Source organism: Pseudophryne corroboree, chromosome 6, assembly GCF_028390025.1.
Source record: "Pseudophryne corroboree isolate aPseCor3 chromosome 6, aPseCor3.hap2, whole genome shotgun sequence".
NCBI lineage: Eukaryota > Metazoa > Chordata > Amphibia > Anura > Myobatrachidae > Pseudophryne > Pseudophryne corroboree.
Genome location: NC_086449.1, coordinates 519,029,384 through 519,047,380, shown reverse-complemented (window position 1 = coordinate 519,047,380; position 17,997 = coordinate 519,029,384). Strand labels below are relative to the sequence as shown.

Genomic DNA, 17,997 nt, shown 5'->3' with positions numbered 1-17,997 from the left:
CTCAGAATTGGGGGCCATATCGTGTAAAAGTCCCTACTTGGTCTTTTACGAGGACAGAGCGGAGCTCCGGACTAGACAGCAGTTCCTGACGAAGGTCGTCTGAGTTCCACTTGAATCGGCCTATTGTGTTTCCGTCCAGTTATGACGCCTCTGCTCGTCTGGAGGCATTGGATGCTGTGCTTGCCTTGCAGATCTAGGTCAAGAGAACGGCTCGGATCAGAAAGACGGATTCTGAGTTCGTGCTCTATGATGTACAGAAAAAGGGTTGCCCTGCTTAAAATCAGTCCATTGCTTGTTGGCTTAGGCCTACTATCCAACATGCCTATGTGTCGGCAGCCTTACCTGTTCCACAGTCTCTGAAGGCCCACTCTACAAGATCGGTGGGGTCTTCCTGGGCGGCTGCCCGTGTAGTCTCGGCCTTGCAACTATGCCAAGCTTCTACCTGGTTGGGGGAAGAACACCTTTGAAGTTCTACAGGTTTGATACCCTGGCCAAAGAGGATACCCAGTTTGGGCAGGCGGTGCTGCAGCAGTCTCCGCCCGTTCTGGAACCTTTGGGATGTCCCCATCGTACTAAGTCTCCCCAATATTCCTTATGGATGCTAGAGAAAATAGGATTTTAATTACCTACCGGTAAGTCGTTTTCTTGTAGTCCATAATGGATATTGGGCGCCCGCCTCAGTGCGTTGACTTTTCTGCAGGTTATCTTTTCTATGGTTAGCGTTTGCTGGTGGTTTTATGTTAGTGGTGTGCTGGTGTATAAACCTTACCACTACTTGTTATGTTCCTTCTCTCATGCATGTCCTTTCTCCTTCGGGCACTGTTTTACCTATATCTGCCTGTGGGAGGGGGCATAGATGAGAGGAGCCAGCACACCCAATTGAAGAAATTTAAAGTGCACTGGCTCCTTTTGGACCCCGTCTATACCCCATCGTACTTAGTCTCCCTTATAGACTACAAGAAAAGGATTTACTGGTAGGTAATTAAAATCCTATTTTCTTTTTGGACTTTAGTTTTTTTTTACTTCAGTGAATCTTTTATAACCAAAGTTATCCCTCCACCCCACCGCAACCACAACCCCTATATCGGCAAATTATTATCATGTTGGTGCTTGTTGATGCCTGTGAAACGGAGTAGCAGATTACCACTGTGTGCCTTCTAGTGGAGTCAGTGGATGCGTTTTCTGTCTGCCTTAAACTGGATACAGACTATAAAATTCTGTCCAATCTGTCTGGTTGGAACAAAAATCTGGTCATGTTTGGGAGGAAATGACAATCAACTACAGTATTTGCTCCCAACACTGGAAAACAGACTGAAATGGACATTCATGCAAATTGGTTAAATCCATATGATTTTCATTTTTTCCGGTTTTGGGAGGAAATGGTTGATTTGACATCTGCTCCCATACATGACCATATTTCTGTTCCAACCAGAAAGATTGGACAGATAATTGTAAAGTCTGTATCCAGCTTTAGGCTACAGTCTGAAACGGCTAATATTAACCACTTAACTGATGATTTCTCCCTACAAAAGTGTTCGTAAAATTGTTTACTTTTTGAAAGATTGAAATTATATTCCTCAGAACGGATCTCCTCGTCAAAAATTTGGGTGTCACGGTGGGGCGGTGCAATGTCATGTGATCTGACCATGCCAGTTAAGTGGTTAATAGGCAGATTCTATTATAACTGGGTTATATTGTGTGATCTCTGCTCCTGGTAAAGTGCTCACAGATATTTAAAGTTCTACAAGCAGATCAGAGGCAGCTGAATTCTGTAACATAACCCACCGGTGTGTGTGTGTGTGTGTGTGTGTATACTGTATATGTGTGTGTATGTATATATATATATATATTATATTATATTATATTGTATTATATTTTACAGAAAATAAATAAATACAGAGTGCGCTAGTTGAGAATTGGTCAGTTCCAGATTCAAGAGATTCAAGGGCAGGAATCCTCTTGAGTTCTTTTTCCCCTTAGGGAATTCCTGATTGGGGCCTGTATAGAAACCCTCTCACCAAAGAAATCACCCGACAAAAAATTCACTGTTTAGTTACAAGAATTTTTTTATATTAAATATTCTTTAATCCATAATCATAAAATTAACATGATAAAATGACAGAACAATTTGAACACACACCGGAATGCTTTAGATGTTTAGGTGCCAATATTGGTACCAATATCCTATTAAATTTCATGAATGGAATCTACCCATTCTTTTCATCCCTAAACCATTTCTTTATTGTATTTCACCCAGACACATTTTACCCCTGAAGAAGTCCGAGTGGACGAAACGTGTAGGGTTTATCAGTTATTGTACACTATCGCTCTGCCTTGATTATTCCTCCAAGAGCTCACACCGCTAAGGTGAGGAGGAATAGTCTGTAACATCTAAAGCATTTCGTTGTGTGGGATCTTTCAGTAGTGCTGCTGAAACTGCGCAGGAAGGGTATTTTTTGGTATATATAATATATAATTTTCTTTTTTCTTTTTACTCTGTTCTCCATTTGATCATCTTTCTTTCTCTTCCTGCTGTTTCCTCTGGTTGCTATTGTTGCTGATCTTATTACCTTGCATTAAGCGAATGCCCTGGTACTTTATGTGGTTGTAGGTACTTGGAGATGCTCATGTGCTGTATTGGCGACATCTGGTAGTGTCGCATGATCTCAAGCACCACCCTGCCCTATGTCAGACATTATTCTTAATGGCTGTAAATCTTACTGATGGTGGGAAAAGTGTAAACTAAAAATGTAAAAGTTTGATACCAGAAATAGAAATTTGTTATTGTGTATCATCAGGAGGCTGAAATATTGATTGCAAGGAAGATTCACCCTCAGACCATCATTTCTGGGTGGAGACCAGCAGCACAAGCTGCCAGAGAAGCTTTGCTGAAAGCATCAGTGGATCATGGGTTAGTTTTAAGTTTGTTTTAATGTCAATAAATTATTTGCACTTGTGGTTATTCAGTATGTGTTTCCACAGATGGGATACAACAATGTGTCCTGTATTGTCAATATAATGTTATAGTTGCACTCTAGAACTTGCTGAAAGCATGTGGGTCAGTTTGGTGAATCAGTATCTTTATGGCCATGACCTGGGACTAGTTTGCAGCTTTTTCAGTTTTCTACCAAGAGACTCTGAAGAGCCTTAAAGCACCAAATTGTATACACAGTAAGTAGACAGCACTGGTGTTAATCCAGGAATAAATGATCTCCAATGCCAAGAAGACATGAAGATATAATAATAAAAAATAAAAATGTGTTCCAAAATAGCTAGCTTAAACATACGTAATCAATACAGTATTAGAACATTGTTGACACATACTCCTAATAAAAAAATGTAAAGAATACCTAAATTAAGAAGCAAGATGCTTGAAGTCTAAAAGTATCTGCAATCTAGATGGACTGAAAATAGTGATATGATAAAATATATATATAGGCGTTGCAATTGGAACGGTCTTATTCAGTTAATTTCTGTCCAATAGAAAGATTGCTTCCACAAGTAATTTACTTACTAGTGCTTTAGTTTATTAATGTCTCAGTTTAGATGGGCAGATCAGACAAAGTGCTTGTAGTGTCACAGTGAAGGAATGAATTAGTGGCTCTGCTGTCTCATCACTCACCTAATGTAGTTCCAGGATCCTCACCAAAACACTGAATTCCAGGGATCCCAGCTAGTGCAGTTCCAGCAGGCTCAGTCTATAGGGAGCAGCAATTAGAAACTCTGATCTTGTGTGATTCTTCTAATGTTGGCTGATTTTAAGAAGACCATGACCTGTTTTTCACTTGGATAGTTTCATGAGTTTTTGTGTGCATATTGTACTGTATACCTGATTTGTTTACCTTGAGCCACATTGTAACAAATATATATCTGTATAGTCAGAGTACATATTATTACTTTTTTGCCATTCTTTTGGTTTTTGTAGTAACGATGAAGAGAAGTTTCAGGTCGACCTATTGAACATTGCAAGGACTACATTGTCTTCAAAGCTCCTCACCCACCATAAAGATCATTTTGCAAAACTCGCTGTGGAAGCTGTTCTGAGGCTGAAAGGCTCTGGCAATCTGGAAGCTATTCATGTCATTAAGAAGTTGGGAGGAAGTTTAACAGAATCTTATTTGGATGAAGGTATTGTCTGAATATATCTGTTAAAGATTAGCTGTCCTTCAAACTAAGTGGTAGGTGTCTGAGAGGGCATTATTGGGAAGGGGGAGTGGTATCGGTACGTTATGTGTGCTGATACCGCTTCTCCCCCATGTATTAAAGAGGAGATGTCTGGCACATGACGGGGGTGCTGTGCTACTATCTTTAAGAGCGTGCGCCAATGTGCTATCAGTGTGATCTTTATCAATGAAAACTTTGACTAAAAGTATTCATCAACTACAGTTTATTTCAGGACTATATTAGTCTAAAATGAAATCTGAGATCCACTGACTAAATCTTACCTAAAACAGCAAAAACAGTGACTAAGAATTTTAAAATCCTTGTCAAAGGATGCTGGATTTAACACTAAGTAGTGTTTTAAATGTATATGTTTTAGGTATTTGCAGTAAATAAATGACCTGCTGTGAAGGAAATAGGACTGTGTATTGCACTTGTTTCTTCTAACAAACTTCAGGCATTGATTTGTATGTGATATATGGGGGTACTACGGTAAGCCAGACTCTGTATATGTAACACATTCTCATCTTAATGAGCCTGGATTTCCAAATACATAGTTAAAGGAATGCAAACTTCTCAAGGGAACTTTATAGAGATGTTATTCAGCAAAATCCGTTACAGTATAATTAAACTATTTGCAAAAGTTATGACTAAAATGAAAACTGAGATCCACTGACTAAATGCAATTTTAAGTAAGACTAAAATGAAATTGTAAGTTCTTATCAAAATTAACACTGCCACCCAAAGTGTGAACGGTAGGATTTAGTAGGCTCTGGGGCTTAAGTGAAATTGAATAATCCAAGTACTTTAGGATCTGTGGGTAATGTGTCAGGGCTATTTGTGAAACTATCTGGTAAATGCCAACTGATTATTTTTAATGTTGCAATTTGTCATATCCTGTATTTTGAAGAACAAGTCTGCTCGTTTACCTCTTTATGGCAATAGCGAGAGACCAGCACCAAAACTAGCATGGTGTAATCCAGGGGTGGGGAACCTCCGGCCTGCGGGCCGTATAAGCCCCGCAAAGCCAACTGATCCGGCTCGGCCACCCGCTGCTGTGTGTGACAGGGAAGGAGAGCGCAGCTTACCTGCCCCTTTGTTCTCAGTCCGGCCGCGGCGGCGTGTGTCATCTGCAGGGACAAGAGCGCAGCTATGTCCAGTGGCGGCGTGTAGGATCTCAAACCAGCCGCTGTATCTGGCACTGTGGGGACACATCTGTGTCTGGCACTGTGGGGACACATCTGTGTCTGGCAGTGCACTACTGGGGGCATAGCCACTGGGGCATAACTACTGGGGGGCAGGCTAATTTTAAGTTGATTATTTTTGTATGGCCCCCGAAGGAGTTTATAAATATCTAAATGGCCCTTGGTAGAAAAAAGGTTCTCCACCCCTGGTGTAATCAGAAATAGTCAATGTATGATTGGCTCTAAAAATATAAGTGGCTGTAAAAATGCACCTATTTCCCAATGCGTCCAGCACCAAAGAACCTCAAATCAATAGAAAAGGCGAATATATAGTGTGTTATGTAAATGATAGGAATTTCTCAAAGTAAATGATCAAAGTTCCTCTGTTCTGCTAGATATATATATATATATATATATATATATATATATATATATATATATATATATATATATATATACACATATATATATACACATATATATATATATATATATATATATACACATATATATATATATATAAATATATATATACACATATATATATATATATAAATATATATATACACATATATATATATATATAAATATATATATATATATATATATATATATAAATATATATATATATATATATATATATATATATATATATATATATATAAAAAAATTGTACATAAACAGTGTAATTTGTAATATTTAGTTTCCCACAACTGATACTAGTCAGATGCTAACATTTAATATCTTTTTGACCCCTGCTTTCAGTAAGTGCTTAAAGAATTGTAGTTGACCAATTTTCTTGAGTTTTCAAGTCTTGGATGAGAATTTAACCTTTCAGTATAACAGACTATTAAAACAATATAGCTTTATTTTGAGATGGCCATTCTTCACACACAAACCATATAGCTTTTTCTAATGAGTTGAGGTTCTTTGTGTTGATCAGTGAATTACTGTTGTGGTGTATGTTGGATGCATGATTTTTACATGATATGGTCTTTCAGACAGTATGGTAGTTTTTTTTTTCTTTTTCTTTTTTTCTTTCCTCTTGGTAGTTCTAAATTATTGTATTTAACATTTAAACAAGTGATGTTACTCTTGTGTGTTTTGTATTCTGTTGATCTTTAGTGCGCTGCTTTTTGACTAACTCTGCATTGTTGTCTTGTAGGTTTCTTATTAGACAAAAAGATTGGAGTAAACCAACCAAAACGTATTGAAAATGCCAAAATACTTATTGCAAATACAGGAATGGATACTGACAAAATTAAGGTTGGTGTTGTGATCTTTTAGGTACAATATGTATATATTTTTTTATTTTTTTTATTGTAGCTCTGCCCTTAACTCCCCCCCCCCTTTTTAATACAGGTTTTTGGATCAAGGGTACGTGTGGACTCTACAGCAAAAGTAGCTGAGATTGAGCTAGCAGAGAAAGAGAAGATGAAAGAAAAAGTGGAGCGTATACTTAAACATGGAATAAACTGTTTTATTAACAGGTAGAAACTAGACCTAAACTAGCATACATATTTAGTGTTTTGCCAGATATTTGCAGAGGAGAAGTCTGACCAAAATGTTTCTTGAACATCAGCAATGTTGGCTCATTTCTTACAATTAAAGAAATGGGTGTGCAGTGTTGGTGCCCCTGGACTTAGGGCCCTGTGTGCACTGGCATACCTTGCACGCATTGTAGATGCGCTACTTCTTACAATGATATATTGATGACCTTGAAGGGAAGAGCGACAACTTTGTTTCCTATTGTGACAGATTTGTCACTAGTTTTTGGAGCAAGGAGTTGTGCAGTGCAATTTCAGAGGATATCCTCATGTCGCAATAATATCCATGGTACTAGTGTCCAATGGACGATTAACAAAATATTTTATTTGTTTTTTTTTATTTTGCACTTGTATCATATTTTTCAGAAGCCATTAGTGGACACTGAAGTGCCTTTTCCTTCCTCCTATTCCCTTTTAACAATATGATGATTGTAGGAGGGCAATATCCTCCTTTATGTTGCCTATCTTCTCTATCCTGTTATGCTGGGTACCAATGAATGCAAACAGATATCTGTGGTGATTGTGACTGCAAGTTTTCAGTGCAGCAGTCTGAGCACTACAACTCCCAAGCGTTGCTAATTGTTTCATTGACCCCTAAATTTACTGGATCCAGCAGATTCAGAGAAGTTTTTTAAAATCGAATAACATGAATCCTGTTTTTGCATTAATGTGTTTTTTTTTTTTTCTTGTATTGTAGGCAACTGATTTATAACTATCCAGAGCAGCTGTTTGCCACTGCTGGAGTTATGGCGATAGAGCATGCAGATTTTTCTGGTGTTGAGCGTTTAGCTCTTGTTACAGGTATGTTGATTTGAATTTCATTTAACTGTTTGACCGCAGGGTTTTAGCCCCTTTTTATTTGTATTTTTTTGCATTTTGGATGTCTGTTTTTACATTTTATTTAGTTCAAATGTATTTATTTTTCTTCTTTAAATAGATTTTTTACATTTTGTTACTGTTATTGGTGCTGATGATTGCAATATAGGAGAGGTACTTTTGTATGTCTTTCCTGAGCCTCAGAAATATTGGACCATTTCTAATAAAGATTGCTTCTTACTAATCGTTGTCTTTCCATGTCCTTACATGACCAGCCTGTCAAGGAGGTAGCCCTTTTCATGTTATTGTGATATCAAGTCTTTTTTTTTTTTTGTCAAAGTTCTGAATCCGTTCAAATAGAGAAATGTATTGTAATGGTTAGACGGGGAACTGAATCAAACTGTTTCTGGGTACAGTGCCTGCATGTTAAGTGTGCTGTGTGATTGCAACATTTACACAGCACCTATCTACGAAAAGAAAAAGTTTCAATGGTTTGCGTATACCCATTTCTACAAATAGATAATCCCTAAGAGCATTTGTTGAGAGAGTTCAAATTGTACAAATTATTACTAAAAATGATTACACTACATCTGATCTGGGACACTGCAGTCTTGACTATGGGTTAGAGGGGCTGGCACATGAGTATGTAATAAAATGTTAATTAAAATAGCTCTGCCCCCTGTAATACTTCTCACTTTTTAGTTGGGACTCCTTTATTTCTCTAACGTCCTAAGTGGATGCTGGGGACTCCCTAAGGACCATGGGGAATAGCGGCTCCGCAGGAGACTGGGCACATCTAAAGAAAGCTTTAGGACTATCTGGTGTGCACTGGCTCCTCCCCCTATGACCCTCCTCCAAGCCTCAGTTAGATCTTTGTGCCCGAACGAGAAGGGTGCACACTAGGGGCTCTCCTGAGCTTCTTAGTGAAAGTTTTAGTTTAGGTTTTTTATTTTCAGTGAGACCTGCTGGCAACAGGCTCACTGCATCGAGGGACTAAGGGGAGAAGAAGCGAACTCACCTGCGTGCAGAGTGGATTGGGCTTCTTAGGCTACTGGACATTAGCTCCAGAGGGACGATCACAGGGCCAGCCTGGATGGGTCCCAGAGCCGCGCCGCCGGCCCCCTTACAGAGCCAGAAGGCAGAAGAGGTCCGGAAAATCGGCGGCAGAAGACGTCCTGTCTTCAACAAGGTAGCGCACAGCACTGCAGCTGTGCGCCATTGCTCTCAGCACACTTCACACTCCGGTCACTGAGGGTGCAGGGCGCTGGGGGGGGGGGCGCCCTGAGACGCAATAAAAAACACCTTGGATGGCAAAAAATGCATCACATATAGCTCCTGGGCTATATGGATGCATTTAACCCCTGCCAGAATACATAGAAAAACGGGAGATAAGGCCGCCGATAAGGGGGCGGAGCCTATCTCCTCAGCACACTGGCGCCATTTTCCCTCACAGCTCCGTTGGAGGGAAGCTCCCTGTCTCTCCCCTGCAGTCACTACACTACAGAAAGGGTTAAAAAAGAGAGGGGGGGCACTAATTACGCGCAGTATTAAATATACAGCAGCTATAAGGGGAAAAACACTTATATAAGGTTATCCCTGTATATATATATATATATATATATATATATATATATATATATATATATAGCGCTCTGGTGTGTGCTGGCAAACTCTCCCTCTGTCTCCCCAAAGGGCTAGTGGGGTCCTGTCCTCTATCAGAGCATTCCCTGTGTGTGTCCTGTATGTCGGTACGTTTGTGTCGACATGTATGAGGAGAAAAATGATGTGGAGACGGAGCAGATTGCCTGTAATAGTGATGTCACCCCCTAGGGGGTCGACACCTGAGTGGATGAACTGTTGGAAGGAATTACGTGACAGTGTCAGCTCTGTATAAAAGACAGTGGTTGACATGAGACAGCCGGCTACTCAGCTTGGGCCTGTCCAGACGTCTCATAGGCCGTCAGGGGCTCTAAAGCGCCCGTTACCTCAGATGGCAGATATAGACGCCGACACGGATACTGACTCGTGTCGACGGTGAAGAGACAAATGTGACTTCCAGTAGGGCCACACGTTACATGATTGAGGCAATGAAAAATGTTTTAAACATTTCTGATAATACGAGTACCACCAAAAAGGGGTATTATGTTCGGTGAGGAAAAACTACCTGTAGTTTTCCTGAATCTGAGAAATTAAATGAGGTGTGTGATGATGCGTGGTTTTCCCCCGATAACAACTGATAATTTCTAAAATGTTATTGGCATTATATCCTTTCCCGCCAGAGGTTAGGGTGCGTTGGGAAACACCCCCTAGGGTGGATAAAGCGCTCACACGCTTGTAAGGGCTCTACCCTCTCCTGAGATGGCCGCCCTTAAGGATCCTGCTGATAGAAAGCAGGAGGGAATCCTAAAATGTATTTACACACATACTGGTGTTATACTGCGACCAGCAATCGCCTCAGCCTGGATGTGCAGTGCTGGGTCGGCCCTGACTAAAAATATTGATACCCTAGATAGGGACAGTATATTTTTGCCTATAGAGCATTTAAAAGATGCATTTCTATATATGCGTGATGCACAGCGGAATATTTGCCGACTGGCATCAAGTCTAAGTGCGTTGTCCATTTCTACCAGTAGAAGGTTATGGACACGTCAGTGGTCAGGTGATGCGTATTCCAAACGGCATTTGGAAGTATTGCCTTATTAAAGGGAGGAGTTATTTGGGGTCTGTCTTTCAGACCTGGTGGCCACGGCAACAGCTGGGAAATCCACGTTTGTACCCCAGGTCGCCTCTCAACATGAGAAGACGCCGTATTATCAGGCGCAGTCTTTTCGTGGACAAGCGGGCAAAAGGTTCCTCATTTCTGCCCTGTGACAGAGGGAGAGGAAAAAGGCTGCAGAAATCAGCCAGTTCCCAGGAACAGAAACCCTCTCCCGCCTCTGCCAAGCCCTCAGTATGACGCTGGGGCTTTACAAGCAGAATCAGGCACGGTGGGGGGCCCGTCTCAATGAATTTCAGCGCGCAGTGGGCTCACTCGCAAGTAGACCCCTGGATCCTTCAGGTGATATCTCAGGGGTACAAATTAGAATTCGAGACGTCTCCCCCTCGCCGTTTCCTAAAGTCGGCTTTACCGATGTCTCCTTCTGACAGGGAGACAGTTTTGGAAGCCATTCACAAGCTGTATTCCCAGCAGGTGATAATCAAGGTACCCCTCCTGCAACAGGGAACGGGGTATTATTCCACACTGTTGTGGTACCGAAGCCGGACGGCTCGGTGAGACTGATTCTAAATCTAAAATCTTTGAACACTTACATACAGAGGTTCAAATTCAAGATTGAGTCACTCAGAGCAGTGATTGCGAACCTGGAAGAAGGGGACTACATGATGTCTCGGGACATCAAGGATGCTTACCTTCATGTCAAAATTTACCCTTCTCATAAAGGGTACCTCAGGTTTATGGTACAGAACTGTCACTATCAGTTCAGACGCTGCCGTAGGGATGGTCCACGGCACCCCGGGTCTTTACCAAGGTAATGGCCGAAATTATGATATTCCTTCGAAGGAAGGGAATTTCTCTATCGTCCTAGTGGATGCTGGGGTTCCTGAAAGGACCATGGGGAATAGCGGCTCCGCAGGAGACAGGGCACAAAAGTAAAGCTTTCCGATCAGGTGGTGTGCACTGGCTCCTCCCCCTATGACCCTCCTCCAAGCCAGTTAGATTTTTGTGCCCGGCCGAGAAGGGTGCAATCTAGGTGGCTCTCCTAAAGAGCTGCTTAGAAAAGTTTAGCTTAGGTTTTTTATTTTACAGTGAGTCCTGCTGGCAACAGGATCACTGCAACGAGGGACTTAGGGGAGAAGAAGTGAACTCACCTGCGTGCAGGATGGATTGGCTTCTTGGCTACTGGACATCAGCTCCAGAGGGACGATCACAGGTACAGCCTGGATGGTCACCGGAGCCTTGCCGCCGGCCCCCTTGCAGATGCTGAAGTAAGAAGAGGTCCAGAATCGGCGGCAGAAGACTCCTCAGTCTTCTAAAGGTAGCGCACAGCACTGCAGCTGTGCGCCATTTTCCTCTCAGCACACTTCACACGGCAGTCACTGAGGGTGCAGGGCGCTGGGAGGGGGGCGCCCTGGGAGGCAAAATGAATACCTATTTTGGCTAAAAATACCTCACATATAGCCTCCGGAGGCTATATGGAGATATTTAACCCCTGCCAGAATCCGTTAAGAGCGGGAGACGAGGCCGCCGAAAAAGGGGCGGGGCCTATCTCCTCAGCACACAGCGCCATTTTCCCTCACAGAAAGGCTGGAGGGAAGGCTCCCAGGCTCTCCCCTGCACTGCACTACAGAAACAGGGTTAAAACAGAGAGGGGGGGCACTAATTTGGCGTTAGAAATATATAAAAAAGATGCTATAAGGGAAAACACTTATATAAGGTTGTCCCTATATAATTATAGCGTTTTTGGTGTGTGCTGGTAAACTCTCCCTCTGTCTCTCCAAAGGGCTAGTGGGTCCTGTCCTCTATCAGAGCATTCCCTGTGTGTGTGCTGTGTGTCGGTACGTGTGTGTCGACATGTATGAGGACGATGTTGGTGAGGAGGCGGAGCAATTGCCTGTAATGGTGATGTCACTCTCTAGGGAGTCGACACCGGAATGGATGGCTTATTTAGGGAATTACGTGATAATGTCAACACGCTGCAAGGTCGGTTGACGACATGAGACGGCCGACAAACAATTAGTACCGGTCCAGACGTCTCAAAAACACCGTCAGGGGTTTTAAAACGCCCGTTTACTTTAGTCGGTCGACACAGACAGGGACACTGAATCCAGTGTCGACGGTGAATAAACAAACGTATTCCTTATTAGGGCCACACGTTAAAGGCAATGAAGGAGGTGTTTCATATTTCTGATACTACAAGTACCACAAAAGAGGGTATTATGTGGGATGTGAAAAAACTACCGTAGTTTTTCCTGAGTCAGATAAATTAAATAAAGTGTGTGATGATGCGTGGGTTCCCCCCGATAGAAAATTATGGGCGGTATACCCTTTCCCGCCAGAAGTTAGGGCGCGTTGGGAAACACCCCTTAGGGTGGATAAGGCGCTCACACGCTTATCAAAACAAGTGGCGGTACCGTCTATAGATAGGGCCGTCCTCAAGGACCAGCTGACAGGAGGCTGGAAAATATCATAAAAAGTATATACACACATACTGGTGTTATACTGCGACCAGCGATCGCCTCAGCCTGGATGTGCAGAGCTGAGGTGGCTTGGTCGGATTCCCTGACTAAAAATATTGATACCCTTGACAGGGACAGTATTTTATTGACTATAGAGCATTTAAAGGATGCATTTCTATATATGCGAGATGCACAGAGGGATATTTGCACTCTGGCATCAAGAGTAAATGCGATGTCCATATCTGCCAGAAGATGTTATGGACACGACAGTGGTCAGGTGATGCAGATTCCAAACGGCACAAAGGTGTATTGCCGTATAAAGGAAGAGGAGTTATTTGGGGTCGGTCCATCGGACCTGGTGGCCACGGCAACTGCTGGAAAATCCGCCGTTTTTACCCTAAGTCACATCTCTGCAGAAAAAGACACCGTCTTTTCAGCCTCAGTCCTTTCGTCCCTATAAGATCATATCTGCCCAGGGATAGAGGAAAGGGAAGAAGACTGCAGCAGGCAGCCCATTCCCAGGAACAGAAGCGTTCCACCGCTTCTGACAAGTTCTCAGCATGGCGCTGAGACCGTACAGGACCCCTGGATCCTACAAGTAGTATCCCAGGGGTACAGATTGGAATGTCGAGACGTTTCCCCTTCGCAGGCTCCTGAAGTCTGCTTTACCAAGGTCTCCCTCCGACAAGGAGGCAGTATGGGAAAAAATTCACAAGCTGTATTCCCAGCAGGTGATAATTAAATTACCCCTCCTACTACAAGAAAAGGGGTATTATTCCACACTATATTGTGGTACTGAAGCCAGAAGGCTAGGTGTGACTTATTCTAAAAAATTTTTTGAACACTTACAAAGGTTCAAATCAAGATGGAGTCACTCAGAGCAGTGATAACGAACCAGGAAGAAGGGGACTATATAGTGTCCCGGGACATCAGGGATGCTTACCTCTATGTCCCAAATTTGCCCTTCTCACTAAGGGTACCTCAGGTTCGTGGTGCAGAACTGTCACTATCAGTTTCAGACGCTGCCGTTTGGATTGTCCACGGCACCCCGGGTCTTTACCAAGGTAATGGCCGAAATGATGATTCTTCTTCGAAGAAAAGGCGTCTTAATTATCCCTTACTTGGACGATCTCCTGATAAGGGCATAGTCCAGGGAACAGTTGGAGGTCGGAGTAGCACTATCTCGGATACTGCTACAACAGCACGGGTGGATTCTAAATATTCCAAAATCGCAGCTGATCCCGACGACACGTCTGCTGTGCCTAGGGATGATTCTGGACACCGTCCAGAAAAAGGTGTTTCTTCCGGAAGAGAAAGCCAGGGAGTTATCCGAGCTAGTCGGGAACCTCCTAAAAACAGTGCATCATTGCACAAGGGTCCTGGTAAAAATGGTGGCTTCCTACGAAGCAATTCCATTCGGCAGATTTCACGCAAGAACTTTTCAGTGGGATCTGCTGGACAAATGGTCCGGATCGCATCTTCAGATGCATCAGCGGATAACCCTATATCCAAGGACAAGGGTGTCTCTCCTGTGGTGGTTATAGAGTGCTCATCTTCTAGAGGGCCGCAGATTCGGCATTCAGGATTGGATGCTGGTGACCACGGAGCCCAGCCCGAGAGGCTGGGGAGCAGTCACACAAGGAAAAAATTTCCAGGGAGTGTGATCAAGTCTGGAGACTTTTCTCCACATAAATATACTGGAGCTAAGGGTAAATTTATAATGCTCTAAGCTTAGCAAGACCTCTGCTTCAAGGTCAGCCGGTATTGATCCAGTGGGAAAAACATCACGGCAGTCGCCCACGTAAACAGACAGGGCGACACAAGAAGCAGGAGGGCAATGGCAAAAACTGCAAGGACTTTTCGCTGGGCGGAAAATCATGTGATAGCACTGTCAGCAGTGTTTCATCCCGGGAATGGAAACTGGGAAGCAGACTTCCTCAGCAGGCACGACCTCCACCCGGGAGAGGGGAAACTTCATCGGGAAGTTTTTTCCACATAATTGTAAACCGTTGGGAAATACCAAAGGTGGACATGATGGCGTCCCGTCTGAACAAAAAACGGGACAGGTATTGCGCCAGGTCAAGAGACCCTCAGGCAATAGCTGTGGACGTTCTGGTAACACCGTGGGTGTACCAGTCGGTGTATGTGTTCCCTCCTCTGCTTCTCATACCTAAGGTGCTGAGAATTATAAGACGTAGAGGAGTAAGAACTATACTCATGGCTCCGGATTGGCCAAGAAGGACTTGGTACCCGGAACTTCAAGAGATGCTTACAGAGGTCTTATGGCCTCTGCCGCTAAGAAGGGACTTGCTTCAGCAAGTACCATGTCTGTTCCAAGACTTACCGCAGCTGCGTTTGTCGGCATGGCGGTGGAAAGCCGGATCCTAAGGGAAAAAGGCATTCCGGAAGAGGTCATTCCTACCCTGGTCAAAGCCAGAAAGGAGGTGACCGCACAACATTATCACCACATGTGGCGAAAATATGTTGCGTGGTGTGAGGCCAGGAAGGCCCCACAAAGAAATTTCAACTCGGTCGTTTCCTGCATTTCCTGCAAACAGGAGTGTCTATGGGCCTCAAATTGGGGTCCATTAAGGTTCAAATTTCGGCCCTGTCGATTTTCTTCCAGAAAGAATTGGCTTCAGTTCCTGAAGTCCAGAAGTTTGTCAAGGGAGTATTGCATATACAACCCCCTTTTGTGCCTCCAGTGGCACTGTGGGATCTCAACGTAGTTCTGGGATTCCTCAAATCACATTGGTTTAAAACCAGTCAAATCTGTGGATTTGAAGCATCTCACATGAAAAGTGACCATGCTCTTGGCCCTGGCCTGGACCAGGCGAGTGTCAAATTGGTGGTTTTTTCTCAAAAAAGCCCATATCTATTTGTCCATTCGGACAGGGCAGAGCTGCGGACTCGTCCCCAGTTCTCTCCCTAAGGTGGTGTCAGTGTTTCACCTGAACCAGCTTATTGTGGTGCCTTGCACCTACTAGGGACTTGGAGGACTCCAAGTTGCTAGATGTTGTCAGGGCCCTGAAAATATGTTCCAGGACGGCTGGAGTCAGGAAAACTGACTTGCTGTTATCCTGTATGCACCCAACAAACTGGGTGCTCTTGCTTCTAAGCAGACTATTGCTAGTTGGATGTGTAATACAATTCAGCTTGCACATTCTGTGGCAGGCCTGCCACAGCCAAAATATGTAAATGCCCATTCCACAAGGAAGGTGGGCTCATCTTGGGCGGCTGCCCGAGGGGTCTCGGCTTTACAACTTGCCGAGCAGCTACTTGGTCAGGGGCAAACACGTTTGCTAAATTCTACAAATTTGATACCCTGGCTAAGGAGGACCTGGAGTTCTCTCATTCGGTGCTGCAGAGTCATCCGCACTCTCCCGCCCGTTTGGGAGCTTTGGTATAATCCCCATGGTCCTTTCAGGAACCCCAGCATCCACTAGGACGATAGAGAAAATAAGAATTTACTTACCGATAATTCTATTTCTCGGAGTCCGTAGTGGATGCTGGGCGCCCATCCCAAGTGCGGATTATCTGCAATACTTGTACATAGTTACAAAAATCGGGTTATTATTGTTGTGAGCCATCTTTTCAGAGGCTCCGCTGTTATCATACTGTTAACTGGGTTTAGATCACAAGTTGTACGGTGTGATTGGTGTGGCTGGTATGAGTCTTACCCGGGATTCAAAATTCCTCCCTTATTGTGTACGCTCGTCCGGGCACAGTACCTAACTGGCTTGGAGGAGGGTCATAGGGGGAGGAGCCAGTGCACACCACCTGATCGGAAAGCTTTACTTTTGTGCCCTGTCTCCTGCGGAGCCGCTATTCCCCATGGTCCTTTCAGGAACCCCAGCATCCACTACGGACTCCGAGAAATAGAATTATCGGTAAGTAAATTCTTATTTTTAGTTATCCCTTACTTGGACGATTCCCTGATAAGGGTAAGATCCAGGGAATAGTTGGAGGTCGGTGTAGCACTATCTCAGGTAGTGTTGCGGCAGCACGATTGGATTCTCAATATTCCAAAATCGCAGCTGGTTCCGACGACTTGTCTTCTGTTCCTAGGGATGATCCTGGACACAGTCCAGAAAAAGGTGTTTCTCCCGGAGGAGGAAGCCAGGGAGTTATCCGAGCTAGTCAGGAACCTCCTAAAACCGAGCCAAGTCTCAGTGCATCAATGCACAAGGGTTCTGGGTAAAATGGTGGCTTCCTACGAAGCAATCCCATTCGGCAGATTCCACGCAAGAACTTTCCAGTGGGACCTGCTGGACAAATGGTCCGGGTCGCATCTTCAGATGCATCAGCGGATAACCCTGTCACCAAGGACAAGGGTGTCCCTCCTGTGGTGGTTGCAGAGTGCTCATCTTCTAGAGGGCCGCAGATTCGGCATTCAGGACTGGGTCCTGGTGACCACGGATGCCAGCCTGCGAGGCTGGGGAGCAGTCACACAGGGAAGGAATATCCAGGGCTTATGGTCAAGCCTGGAGACATCACTTCACATAAATATCCTGAAGCTAAGGGCCATTTACAATGCTCTAAGCTTAGCAAGACCTCTGCTTCAAGGTCAGCCGGTGTTGATCCAGTCGGACAACATCACGGCAGTCACCCACGTAAACAGACAGGGTGGCACAAGAAGCAGGAGGGCAAAGGCAGAAGCTGCAAGGATTCTTCGCTGGGCGGAAAATCATGTGATAGCACTGTCAGCAGTATTCATTCCGGGAGTGGACAACTGGGAAGCAGACTTCCTCAGCACGACCTCCACCCGGGAGAGTGGGGACTTCACCCAGAAGTCTTCTACATGATTATAAACCGTTGGGAAAAACTCGACAGGTATTGCGCCAGGTCAAGGGACCCTCAGGCAATAGCTGTAGACGCTCTGGTAACACCGTGGGTGTACCAGTCAGTGTATGTGTTCCCTCCTCTGCCTCTCATACCCAAGGTACTGAGATTGATAAGATGGAGAGGAGTAAGCACTATATTCGTGGCTCCGGATTGGCCAAGAAGGACTTGGTAACCGGAACTTCAAGAGATGCTCACGGAGGATCCGTGGCCTCTACCTCTAAGAAGGGACCTGCTCCAGCAAGGACCCTGTCTGTTCCAAGACTTACCGC

At 44.0% G+C, this 17,997-nt stretch overlaps 1 protein-coding gene across 1 annotated transcript in view; it reads left to right on the top strand.

Moving 5' to 3' along the window:
• Positions 1-17,997, top strand: part of CCT2 (chaperonin containing TCP1 subunit 2) — an 86,894-nt gene that overhangs the window by 31,183 nt on the left and 37,714 nt on the right. The window contains exons 6-10 of the mRNA XM_063927489.1: positions 2,799-2,911; positions 3,926-4,128; positions 6,511-6,611; positions 6,708-6,835; positions 7,590-7,693. Of these exons, the coding sequence (XP_063783559.1) occupies positions 2,799-2,911; positions 3,926-4,128; positions 6,511-6,611; positions 6,708-6,835; positions 7,590-7,693 (649 nt within the window). The remainder of the gene's footprint in view (positions 1-2,798; positions 2,912-3,925; positions 4,129-6,510; positions 6,612-6,707; positions 6,836-7,589; positions 7,694-17,997) is intronic.